This window comes from Pyricularia pennisetigena (genome assembly GCF_004337985.1).
Source record: "Pyricularia pennisetigena strain Br36 chromosome Unknown Pyricularia_pennisetigena_Br36_Scf_12, whole genome shotgun sequence".
Lineage (NCBI taxonomy): Eukaryota > Fungi > Ascomycota > Sordariomycetes > Magnaporthales > Pyriculariaceae > Pyricularia > Pyricularia pennisetigena.
This window is the reverse complement of record NW_021940924.1, coordinates 158474-170710: the sequence shown is the minus strand read 5'-3', so window position 1 is coordinate 170710 and position 12237 is coordinate 158474. Positions and strand designations below refer to the sequence as shown.

The 12237-nt window shown below is 52.3% G+C and overlaps 4 protein-coding genes across 4 annotated transcripts; 1 reads left to right on the top strand and 3 right to left on the bottom strand.

Moving 5' to 3' along the window:
* Positions 1 to 3765: 3765 nt before the first annotated feature.
* PpBr36_10945 (uncharacterized protein) lies at positions 3766 to 3981 on the bottom strand (the record flags this gene model as incomplete). Its single annotated transcript, XM_029898052.1, has 1 exon — positions 3766 to 3981. The coding sequence occupies one exon, from the start codon at positions 3979 to 3981 to the stop codon at positions 3766 to 3768; it is 216 nt and encodes a 71-aa protein (XP_029743632.1).
* Positions 3982 to 5499: 1518 nt separating this feature from the next.
* On the bottom strand, positions 5500 to 6821 carry PpBr36_10944 (uncharacterized protein; the record flags this gene model as incomplete). The annotated part of the gene is made up of 2 exons (XM_029898051.1): positions 5500 to 5663; positions 5756 to 6821. The coding sequence occupies 2 exons, from the start codon at positions 6819 to 6821 to the stop codon at positions 5500 to 5502; spliced, it is 1230 nt and encodes a 409-aa protein (XP_029743631.1).
* Positions 6822 to 7702: 881 nt separating this feature from the next.
* On the bottom strand, positions 7703 to 8673 carry PpBr36_10943 (uncharacterized protein; the record flags this gene model as incomplete). The annotated part of the gene is made up of 3 exons (XM_029898050.1): positions 8362 to 8673; positions 8202 to 8271; positions 7703 to 8162 (listed from the first exon to the last, which is right to left on the bottom strand). Exons 1-3 carry the CDS (start codon positions 8606 to 8608, stop codon positions 7703 to 7705), a joined length of 777 nt encoding a protein of 258 aa, XP_029743627.1. The 5' UTR covers positions 8609 to 8673.
* A 2063-nt stretch (positions 8674 to 10736) lies between these two features.
* On the top strand, positions 10737 to 12197 carry PpBr36_10942 (uncharacterized protein; the record flags this gene model as incomplete). Its single annotated transcript, XM_029898049.1, has 1 exon — positions 10737 to 12197. One exon carries the CDS (start codon positions 10737 to 10739, stop codon positions 12195 to 12197), a length of 1461 nt encoding a protein of 486 aa, XP_029743626.1.
* Positions 12198 to 12237: the final 40 nt, after the last annotated feature.

Genomic DNA, 12237 nt, shown 5'->3' with positions numbered 1-12237 from the left:
GGACGACTATAATCGAATGCATATCGGCTACGGGCGTTGCCCTCCCTCCCCTCGTTATATTCAAAGGAAAAAGCGTACAACAACAATGGTTTCCGACGGACCTAAGCTTTTTCGATAACTGGCAATTTCATGCAACCGAAAACGGCTGGACAAATAACGAAACAGCTATCGAATGGCTAAAAAAGGTGTTTATTCCGCATACCCGACCTACTACCCCCGAGCGGCGTTTATTAATACTCAACGGCCACGGATCACACGTTACGGACGAATTTATGCTTCTTTGCCTCCAAAATAACATTCAACTTCTATATTTACCCCCTCATTCTTCGCACGTTCTTCAACCATTGGACTTATCCGTTTTTGGGCCGTTAAAAGAGGCTTATCGACGTCAACTCGGATTTATTAGCCAATTTTGCTGTTCGACGGTTATTGGAAAACGAAATTTCCTACTTTGCTATCGAAAAGCCAGATCCAAAGCATTTTCAGCAAAAGTAATCCAATCCGGGTGGCGCACGACGGGGTTATGGCCGATGAACTTGGCTAAACCACTTTTAAGCCCTTTTTGTTGGAAAATAGCAATATTAACGTCGAAAAAAGTAAAAACAACGGTTTACAAAGGAATAAAACACCGGAAAGCCCAACCCAAAAAATTAACGACCCGTCTTTACTTGTTTGGAAAACCCCTAAAACGACCCGAGATATCCGACTTCAACTGCAACAATTTTCCCGGTCTAGCAGAAACAACGCCACTTCACGGCTTTGGTTTGCAAAAGTCAAAAAAAGCTTCGAAGCCAAAGATACCCTTTTGGCTAGCGCCCAGCAAAAAATCAGCTTATTGGAAGCACACCTAGAGGCAATACGGCCGGCTAAAAGGAGGAGGGTGGTTCCGGGTCCAAACGAGCTTTTGGTTAGCAAAAAAAACGTTATTAAATTACAAGAAAATGATAGAGAGATTTTGGAAGTTTCAAGTGACGGAGAAGAGTTTAATGAACCGGAAGAGCCTGTAAACGATTGTACTTTTGTGCGTTGATAGTTTTATATTTAAATCAGTTTATAAAAGCAGGCATCTCTTTGTTAGATTTTTAGGGGTGGCCAACAGGGGGGGTGGCCATCAGGGGGTACGCAACGTTATTGAGCGGGTTATGTGCATTTTCGACCTCTATGCACTTGTTTTCGACCATAACAAGGCTAGATTGTAGGAAATTAGTACGACATGGATTTGACAGCTTCCCTCCAGATGACCAACTCGAGTGCAGGCAACAGGCTTTTGTCACACGCCAACCTTTCGGCTGCCAGGCCGGGAAGCCATTCGCGTCTTGCTCTGGTCCACCCCGGGCCGAGACTTACCCAGCATATATTCCTTTTGCCTCAGCTACTAGCTGCTCAGGGCTTATAAGACCCGTCTTTAGCTGCTTCACCAGCTTGTTGACATCGTCGCCGTCGGCGTTTCGAGTGGTCGCGTCTCCCGAGGAAGTAACCACCGGACGGGGGGCCTGTAAAGAAGGGGTTTAGTCGCAGTGTACCTATGCAATGTAGAAGCTGGATTACGGTTTGTAAATATGGATGAAGCACTCGATTGCTTATTTGCTCGTGCTTACCGTTCATCTTTGCACCTCTGACCATTGTTCGCACCCGGTGGGCATATATTAGTATGATTGTTCGTTCATGTTTCCTCGCCCAAATGCTCCGGGGGAAAAGCGTAAACTCGAGTCAAAGCGGTTGAAGGTCTACGTTATGGTAACAAGAGATGCCAATAGGAGAGTATGAAAGCTGGGTTTTATATGTAGATATGCCGCATATCTTTACCCTAGGCTTGCTGGAGGTGGCCTTGCAATTGGGGCTAGTTGGTTGCCTTCTTTTTTGCAGCACGGGCGAACCAAGAAGTTGCGGCTCAAATTTATGCAGCTGATATTTTCGGACAAACCGAACACGTACCGTACAGAGACTTCAACTCATTCATCTGGTTTGTTTGCCAGTTCAATGTCACTCAACGAGCATGAGCCGCTTTAAGCTTCCCCTTACCCAGTTTTGGGAAGTTTGTGAATTGATAAAATTGTTTTGGTTATGCCGGGTATGTAAAGAGACATAACACAATGCATCACGAATAAACTTAGAGTTTCTACGCTTACTGGCGCACAAATGAAAAGTGATTTAGCAGTTTGCTTTCAAAAGCTGAGCAGTCGAATTTGGCGCCGGAAGTCATCACACCGTTGGTCAGTGATTCAATTGATTCTAATCGGAGTACATACCGAATCGGCTTCGACAGCGTCTTCAACGCGTGTCCCGCCTTGACACTATCGAGACACTTTGTGGGGACCTTGGGCCTTCCATATCGCATCTTTGCCTTGCGAACCACCCTGAACAGGCACCCCAGCCAGTACCATAAGGCGAACGAGGCAAACTGGTGGCAAAGAAGGTTGGGTAGTATTGGCAGGAAGCAGGCATGCCGATTCGCGAGGCATAATTACAAGTTTACTACGTGACAGGGCGCAAAGGGCAACGATTGTTTGTGCCGGGGGGCAATGTGAGTCATAATTGGAACAGGGGGCAATGCGAGGGCTTGTGTGGGCGGAGATGGCCTTTCCTGTTCTGAGTTCTGACGATGGGCCCAGCGAATTAGGCGGCTCCATAGGAAGCATTTCGGCGAACAATTCCGGCAGCTCGGCCTTCGCGTCGCAGGCTTTCTCCACATCCGGGTCATGCCGGTGCGTACGCTTCTTAATCGCCGCACACGCCCGAACCAAATACTTCCAGAGTCCGCCGCCATCGGCAAATACTCTCGAGATTCGTTTGAGCTTGGGGGATGTCTGGCTCATTTTCTGAAAGTTGTCATCTACCGAGCTGACTTGATGGGCAAGTCGAACGTAAATCGCAATATTCTCTTGTTACGACCAGACAGTTGGGCCGGTACCAGGGAGGCCAGGTGGGGTCACACCCCTCCTGACGACATTCAGCAGAGGAGGAATGCCGACCAACGGAACTAGGATTACATAAGCAAAGAATCACGTGACCACGTGCAGCTTCACGTGACACCAGGGAAAAGGATCATTGGGATCGCAGGGCGAGCCAAATGATCCAGCTTCGGACATGGTCTATATAAGGACACGCTCACTACCACGTGGATAGATTCTATTCTAGGATTGCTTAGCAGCAATCAAACTTTAGTTAACCTCAATACTTACTTGAGAACGATCATAACTTCACCCCAGTCATTGAGAACCCCAGTTACCCAGTCAGACGCTCAGTTGCTTCAACCCACTGTACTTTACCATAAGAACAGGTTACCCCGATACCTTGATCGTAACAAGCTGTCCGTCACTCGTTTAGAAAGATCCCGTTTAATTCTGTTCGTAAACCTAACGTCTACCGTGTGCACAGGGTAGTAGGGATTAACAATATAGGGTGAAAGATAGTAGTACGAATTGCAATATCTAGTTGTCTCTATCTTCTAAGTAACAATGAACAAATTGGTCTTGTGCGATTCGCTTCCCTTTTGTTGGTAACAAAATGGGTCCAATCCGCCGGATTAACTCGGCACCCGGATCGCACTAAGCCCTTCTAATCCTTAGCCTAGCTGATTAGGCCACAGGGCTTCCGTCCCGAGCGATCGGGGATCGCTCGGGGCCGGATCCCTTTAACCAAATATCCGGGCTCAAGTACGACTACCATCGCCGTTCCAACAAATTCGTATGCACTATAATTAAACGTTAAAATGATTTTTTCTAAAATTGATTTAGACTGTGCGCTTCCAAATATTAACTTACATTAGCTGCACTTGTGGTTGAAATACGCGTTGGAATCATCGCTGCCGAAGCCGCATCTTGAGCAATAATGAAGATAGTCGTCGTCGCCGCGGGCCTCAAGTTTAGCGCCGCGGACGGTTGCGCCCTTAGTGTTACCATTCCGGCAGGCCGGAGTGGGAAGGGCTGCGATTCCGACTGCATAAAATGCAATGGCGAGAGTAATCTTGGAGAGTTGCATTTTGGTAAATTGGAAAAAAAGGACCTTGGTATATTTAAAGCTGAATGTAGATATTGAGCTTTGAGATGGAAAGTATGATGAGGAAAGAAAAAGTTCGAGAAGTAGAGTATGAGAAGCTGAGGTATTTATATTAGACAACTGACAGTATTTCCTACGGACTTCGGTTTGTATAAATCCGCAGAAATGTATATAATTGCACCTGGTTACCTCATTTAAAAACAGTTCTGTTAATAGAAACAAAGGAGTTCAAATGCATAATTTACAATTTTGTATAATAAATACAACCTTGTAAAATACGTTATTATCAGACCACTCTGTACGAAATTATCACGACTTCCAATTTACCTTTCTTTTAATTATTCTCATTTTGAATATCCATGTTTTTTATAGGTTTGCGCTTTGCTTTTTTAATTAAATACTTATTTATTTTGGTTGATATTCGCGTACTGGGGGCACCATTGCTTCGATTTTGAAGTATATATATAGAAACAAAAAAAACAAGAGTAAGGTCTATTTATCACATGATTGAATATAGTAATTGGGTTGTGTCAGAACCCAGGCAAGCACTACAGGTAGCCCATGGCGAACAGGAAGAGGCTGGCGTAGATATTTTAATTGGCGGATATCCACCTGTTAACAATGGTGGTATTACATGTGGTGACCTAAGTGCGGCGTGGTTGGTAACTAATGCTAATAGCGCTGTAAAACGATGAGGCGACGTGCTACAGTGGGTGCACATGCATTGTGATTTGTATTGGTTGGGGAGACTTTGTTTTGTCCCCTTACATACCCTCCGAAATCGAAGTTGGAGGGGCGGCACGCCTGAAAGCGTATAGGTGCCGCAAATGAATTTCCGAAAGAATATTTTGTATGGGTTTTGCAAAAAACACCCTCATTTCCATACAAACCATCTCTGGGTTCGCACGCAACTGCTGACTTGGTGAAATTTTGCACCAGGTACAGGGTTAGTCTCAGTGCTCAAACTAGACCTCTGCTGCGCAGTGGCCCGCGCGCCTGTATACCTTTCAGGCACATGGCATTTCGGCCAATTAAATCGGTCGAAATGAATTCGCGCGTTCTAATCTGAGAACAACTCGTCGTATCGGCGCAAGGATTAGAAAAGATTACGGTATATATACAGTGCATGCACCGTGCTTGATATATGCACTGTATCCGTATTATCCGCTGCAAAAACAAAAGGGAGATAACCATTTCAGGGCCCTGCCCACTTCAGGCACACCCCAGTCTAAAATAGCCTCTGCTAGCACAACTATTGCGATGAAAAGTTTCATGGCGGCGATACTGATGAGAAGCGCCCACGGGCTGCTTGTGGGCGAATCCGCCACAGAATGTGCCCAAAGTAATATTTGTGGTATAGCTCACATCAAGAGACACACTGCATAAACCTTCAATAATAGCTGTAATGTATTTTTTGCCATGCCAAAAATATAAACAACAAGAAATGAAATCGTGAAATCGTAATTAGCTCACATCCAAACAGTATACCCAAATCATCCCCTATTCAGCATCAAGCGGGCATCGCGGTGGCGTGTTGTTGACCTGGATTCCACCCCGTTTCTTCTCTCCACTGTCTGGGAAGGGCAGCACCCAGCCACCCTCATTATCCGGCGTCGACAGCCACAGACGGAGAAGATGTCTCCTTGGAGCCGGCGGGGGAAAGTCTGCAACAGCCACGGACATCCACAGTTAGCAAGCGCTTCCCGTCAAAAGAACCCAGTGCGGGAGACAAGAAGCCACACCAGGAGGCACTCACCTTTGTACGCCGTCCTCGCGTGCAGTATGTGCGCGTTGCTCAGGAACTGAATGTCGCCAACCTCGAGGATCATGTGCAGGGCCAGCCGCTGGCATGTGTCCTCGAGGATCTCAATCGCCCGCTTCTGCTCCTCGCTCAGCGGCGGGATGATGCCCTTGTCCGAAAACCTCGTCAAGCTGCGGACGTAGTACGGATCAAACTTGCAATAGACCCTCCCCTTGCCGCCCGGCTCGAGATAAAACACGGGCTGCCTGGTCCACTCCTCCTGGCCCTCGCTGACCTCGCCCTTGCGGTCGAAGTACCAAATCGGCCTGGTCAGCAGCTCCGCGACGTCCGGGTGCCTCTGCTGCAGCTCGTTCCACACGGCGTGGACGCTGACCAGGTCCGACTCGCCCCCCTCGGCGGCGCGGTGGACGCACAGCAGGCCGACGACGTCGCCGTCGTCGGCGTGGAAGAACTGCCGCGCGGCGGTGCGGTAGATGCGCACGCGGTGGATCTGGCCCGCGTCGTCGCCGACGTCCTTGACGTGGCCCAGCACGTGCCCGCGCCCGTTCTGCGACACAAAGTACCCCAGGTGCGTGCCCAGGCCCATGTAGGCCGTCGCCGTCTTGCGCGGGCCCCACTCGGCCGCCGGGAAGCCCTTGAACAGCACGAAGCCCTTGCCGTCCAGGAGGTCGGCCCGCAGCGCCTGCAGCGTGCGGTGCAGCGTCGGCAGCGGAAAGTTGTGCTTGGAGATGCCCGTCAGGTCCACGCCGCTGGCCATGAAGGCGTCGGCCGTGGCGCCCAGCTCGGCGACCTCTGACGGGGTGAAGCGGTGCGTCCACGAGGGCGCGTCCGCTTCAAACTGCTCCTTGTGCCAGACCGTGGGGCCCGTGATGGATTTGGGAAAGTCTTGGTACGGTCTCAGGAGGGAGTATATGGGATTGTGTTGGCCTGACGTGCGGATGCCGTCGGGAAATATGGAGCGGTCGGCTTGGTTGTTGGAGGGGGTGGTCCTCCTCGAGGGCCGCTTGGTCACGATCTTGATCGCCGACGGGGGCTCCGAGATCAGTGCGCCGGGTGCCATGGTCCAAAGTGTGATGTTTGGCCTCAAAAAAAGCGCAGTGTTGTGTGATTGGTTGAATTGGGGGAATGTTTTGATGGACGGGGAGAGGTAGCTAGCGACAGAATCAGGCGTTGCGAAACGATATATAACCTAAATAAATATTTTGGTTATGGCTGGTGTCGGGTTACAAATCATTGACTACCTAGATTCGTCCTACGTTACCAGTTTCACTAATGGCGTGATGCGTCTACAAAAGCAGTTTGGTTAATATCGGAACAGCTGCGACTGTAAACGAATGGATCGTGGTGTGCAATCCATTGGCGGATGGCGTGATCGATTGCGTGAGAGCTCAGTGACAAAGCTCCAAACTAAATTTAACCAACGACTACCTGACGACCATGGGGTCCCCACAGTCATGACAATTAATGCACTAGGCAGTGTCATATCCATTCATTCACTTTGATTGTGACGCTGATAAAAGCAGATGAGAAACGTGGAATAAGATCGGGGACCACCCCGCTGACGCGATTCCCTTGGCGAACGACTGTGAGAGCAACGTACCTTGAAGCTGAAGAACAATCAAAGTCACCATCATGGGCCGAACGCAACAGAATGACAACGATGGCTGCAGCTGACTTGATGCTTTTTGATGTGCCTAATATATATACCCAAGTAGTTGGGCAAGTCAAGGATATCCCGCACTATTTGACAGACCAAAACGCCGCGGGGTCCACGGATGAGCCTCCAAGCGGAGCCGCGTCGCAGAAGCAACCCATCTCCTGTAGACGGCGATTCCCAACGACCCTCGGCGACAAGCTGACAATTGGTGACCATGAGAAGCTAGCTGGACCACCAAATTCATCCCTTCGACCTCGAACCCGATCCGCGCAGCAAACAACCTCTCAAGCCTCCTCGGCAGGCCACAAGAACCACGACACGACAATGCAGCCCTTGAGAAACGCGGCAGTCCACAGCGCAGCGGCGATGCCGAACGAGGTGTGCGCGAGCAGACCTCCGCAGCAGGCACCAAACAGCAGGAGCAGCGGGGCGGCGGTGCGCTGGTTGCGCTCGACGTTGCTGAGGGCAAACAGGTTCTGGTCGCTGAAGAGATCACAGTAGATGCTGGTGAGGACGACCGAGGTGAGGGCGTTGAACTTGAGGGCGCGGCTGGTGATGCACTGGCCGCAGGCCTGGAAGGCGATGAGCGCGATGGGCACCAGGACGGACCAGTTGATGGCGTGCTCGTCCGTCCGGGGGCCAAAGGTCAGGATCACGGCCGCGGCGGTGCACAGCAGCATCTGGATGGCAAAGGACGCGACGAGCACCCAGCGCTTCTTTTGGCCAAAGTAGCGGTGGAAGCGGCTGAAGCAAAAGGAGCCCAGGCAGAAGAAGATGAGCGACTAACCCGACTTGATCCAGCGCGTCGACTCGGTGGGTGCGGCGAGGCCCAGGCCGATGTACACCGTGTTTCCTGTGAGTTTACCGGTTTGTCAGCTCAGTGGCATTGGGGAGGGGGGTTGATGCATTGACGCCAGTCGGGTGGTGATAGGTTCTCACGTACCAGTTTGCATCGAGACGAAAGATCCCCAGACGGAAATGGACGAGCTGTCCAGCAGACCAGTGATGACATAGCAGAAGAGCAGGACGATATCGGACCAGCCGCGACGGACGTCGGCGTTGAGCTTCTCGCGGATGCCGGCCGACTTGTGACTGATGGTGCCGTTGCCGTTCCCGAGGAGTGGCTGCTGCTCCGAGTCGCCAAAGCCTCTCGCGCGGGGCGTGATGCCCGTGGCTCCGTAGCCGCTCATTCTTTTCACGGTGTCCTGCCGGAGAACCTTTGGAAGCAGTAAAATGATTTTGCTTTGTGAGCTACATTGCATCAAAATTTGCTGGTTAGCAATGGCAAGTGAAAGAGTCGGCCCGGCACGTGCCACAATTCACGATGCGGCGCCGTTGAGGATGCGTTCTAACCAGGCACGGATACGGCACCTACCAGTACGGGCTTACCTGCCGCGGTTCCTGCTACTGCACGTAATTAGTGCGTTGTTGCTGGTCACCGTGACAAAACTCTGACAGTGTCGCGGACAAACAAAAAAGTAATGCCAATTCCCAGAATGGCCTGTTTTTGACGTGTTGGTGATCAGGGTCCGGCGGGGTATCAATTGACGGCAGGACGAAAGGAGGCAGCACAAGTTAAAAAAAAAGCAGGCGCAGATTCTTTTGTCACGACGCGCAAGCTCGGAGCTCTTTGGATTTTCAGATTCGCAAAACAAGCTGGGCTGGCAATTAATTAGCGAACGGGAAACCCGGTTCTGGAGCTCTGGTGGGTCTCGCCGCGCTGTACTAGTATGATAATAATGGCTGGCCTGGCCATAAACCCCCGATTCAGCACTGATCTCCAGTGGAGGTGACTGTTCCAATGACGGTGGGTTTTTGCAATCGCCCTTCAATACGCTTGATCCAGGCCCAGCCAGGAAAACTTTACGCCGGACCCGGCATCGGTTTTCTGGGCGTGACGCAACAAAACTGCGCCAAAAGCCAAGAATGGTTTTTTTTTTCCAAGGCGCGGGACAGGTGTTTTGGGTGTCAACTAGCGTCTTTCTTGCGTCAATCGACATCTTGGGAGCGGCATCGAATTTAGAAAGAAAACAACTGTCTGTACTACATGGGAAACGGAACGTCGCAATAGGATCTCTGTACTATACGGCAGCTCCTCAAGGTGTCATTGACAGCGATGCAGCCCTGAAGATGTTGCTGCGTCTCGATTGGCTGTTGATGGCCAATTGTGCGACGGACAGGATGGATGTGACCGCATGGTACTTGGCTATGCCGGTAAAGTTCGGATATGTCTCGGAAATTTCGACAAGGGCTTGTCTTGTGCTTTTTGTTACGCGCGCATTGCTCAATGCTTGGTTGCTTGGATATGGTCGAGGGGGTTCTGTACAAAAGAGTCCGTCAGCACTACTCCTTGGCGTGGGTTTCTCTCGTGCCGTTTTTCTTGCACCAATGTTCCACAGTAAAGAATGCTCGCTCGGGGAGAATTTGCCGGTGGAGTGGAGGGAAACAAGCCCAGACCTTGTGGAGCTGGGCTTTTGCTGAGTGAGGTAGGCGGCGGCAGGCCCGTACTGTAGCTGAGGTTGACGACTGGGCGAGTCAGTCCCGGATTGATGTGCCTTGTTGTTGACGAAATGCTGGAGTGCGGGGCTAGTGAGGGGAATCGAAAGGGGCAAATGCGCCAGTGCTACGTAAAGCTCCAGGGGTGCGTCCAGCGGCTACCAAGCCTGGAGGGGGAGCTTCAGGCCGAAACACGCAGGGCTACTGCGAATTTCTGTCTCTTTTATTTTCTTATTTTTTTTTCTTGACCGGCTGCAGTGGGATTGGACTCGACGCGATTGTCCAATGCCTGACCCTGACAAGAAACTCAATGGGGTGAGCTAGCTTTGCCTAACAGTAGTACTCCATGCCCAGGATTCATCCGATATAGATCCGACCGAGTACGGCCTGAATGATTGGCTGGGGGGTGTGGGTTGACATGGAGAGCAGCAAAGAAGCTCCAGAATTTTATCAGGCAATTGATTACCCAACCATTTTCCCGTTGCAATTGCTCATGCCGAGCTCCTCCGATGATGGATGACGATATAAGGCGACGCCCTCGCAAGTCATACCAGCTCCGCACGTGCCATCTTCCCTTTGGTTCTCGTCAATTCTTGTCTTGATTGCAAGAAAGAACCATCTCCATCGATCTTCTTTCACTTTGCTATCATCCCAAGTCTGCCTGAACTTTGTTCTGGGAACAAGGTGATTTTGTCGGACCAAACAGCAGTAGACAGAAAGACAGACACTTGCGCTGTCCTTGTCTGCGATTCTTTCTTTTTGTTCACATCTTGTCTTCCCAAACACACGCACACACACACACACACCAAAACCACCGCCAGTATGCGCGTCACCCAGTTGGCAGCAGCCTCGCTGTGGCTCGGAGCTCTGGTAGCGGCGGTCCCGCACCTGGACAGCCCCCAGCAGCGTCTCGCAAAGGGCCTGGAGCTCGACGACAAGTACTACACCTTCAACAAGAAGGCCGCAACCAAGGACAAGTACAGCGAGAAGGGTACCCCTTACACACCCAGCCACCGCGACCCCCTCGACCGCTTCGTCAACCCTGACAAGGAGGATCTTGACCCTCTGCCGTACCGCAACGGGCTGGGCGCGTCGGTCCTCGGGCCCTGGAACAAGGAGCGCTCGCGCCAGTCGCCAGACCTGGTGCGCCCGCCCAGCACCGACTCGGGCAACGTCGCAAACATGCGCTGGTCGTTTGCCGACTCGCACATCCGCATTGAGGAGGGCGGCTGGACCCGTCAGACCACGGTCCGCGAGCTCGGCACCAGCTCAGAGCTCGCCTCGGTCAACATGCGCCTCGGCAAGGGCGTCTACCGTGAGCTCCACTGGCACAAGGAGGCCGAGTGGGCCTACGTGCTGGACGGCGAGGTGCGCATCACCGGAATCGACTACGAGGGCGGCAACTTTGTCGACGACCTGAAGGCGGGCGACCTCTGGTACTTCCCCAGCGGCGTGCCCCACTCCCTCCAGGGCCTCAGCGAGAACGGCACCGAGTTCCTGCTCGTCTTTGACGACGGCCGCTTCTCTGAGGAGTCGACCTTTATCCTGACCGACTGGCTCGCCCACACCCCCAAGAGCGTCATCAGCAAAAACTTCCACCTCGACCCCCAGATCTTTGCCCACCTGCCCAAGGGCGAAAAGTACATCTTCCAGGGCCAGATCCCAGGCTCCGTCGACGAGGAGCGGCCCAAGGGCAGCAACGTCAAAAAGTCCAAGTACAAGTTCAGCCACAAGATGCTGGACCAGACGCCCGAGAAGACGTCGGGCGGCGAGGTGCGCGTGACCGACTCCAAGAACTTCCCCATCTCCAAGACCATCGCGGCCGCGCACGCCATCATCGAGCCCGGCGCGATCCGCGAGATGCACTGGCACCCCAACGCGGACGAGTGGTCCTTCTTCATCCGCGGCAAGGCGCGCGTCACCATCTTCGCCGCCGAGGGCACTGCGCGCACCTTCAACTACCAGCCGGGCGACGTCGGCATCGTCCCGCGCAACATGGGCCACTTTGTCGAGAACATTGGCGACGAGCCGCTCGAGATGCTCGAGGTCTTCCGCGCCGACGAGTTCCGCGACTTTTCGCTCTTCCAGTGGCTCGGCGAGTCGCCCAAGAAGATGATTGTCGACCACCTCTTCGCCGAGGACCCCGAGGCCGCCGCCAAGTTCCTCAAGGAGGTCGAGAACCCCAAGAAGGACCCCATCACCAAGTCGGACGTTTCCTTTGACGAGTTTGACCGCGAGCAGGCCAGGCGTGAGGGTGGCGAGAGCAACATCGACGAGCTGTGAAAGTTGAGATGGCGGTATAATATGATGAAATAGGGGGGGG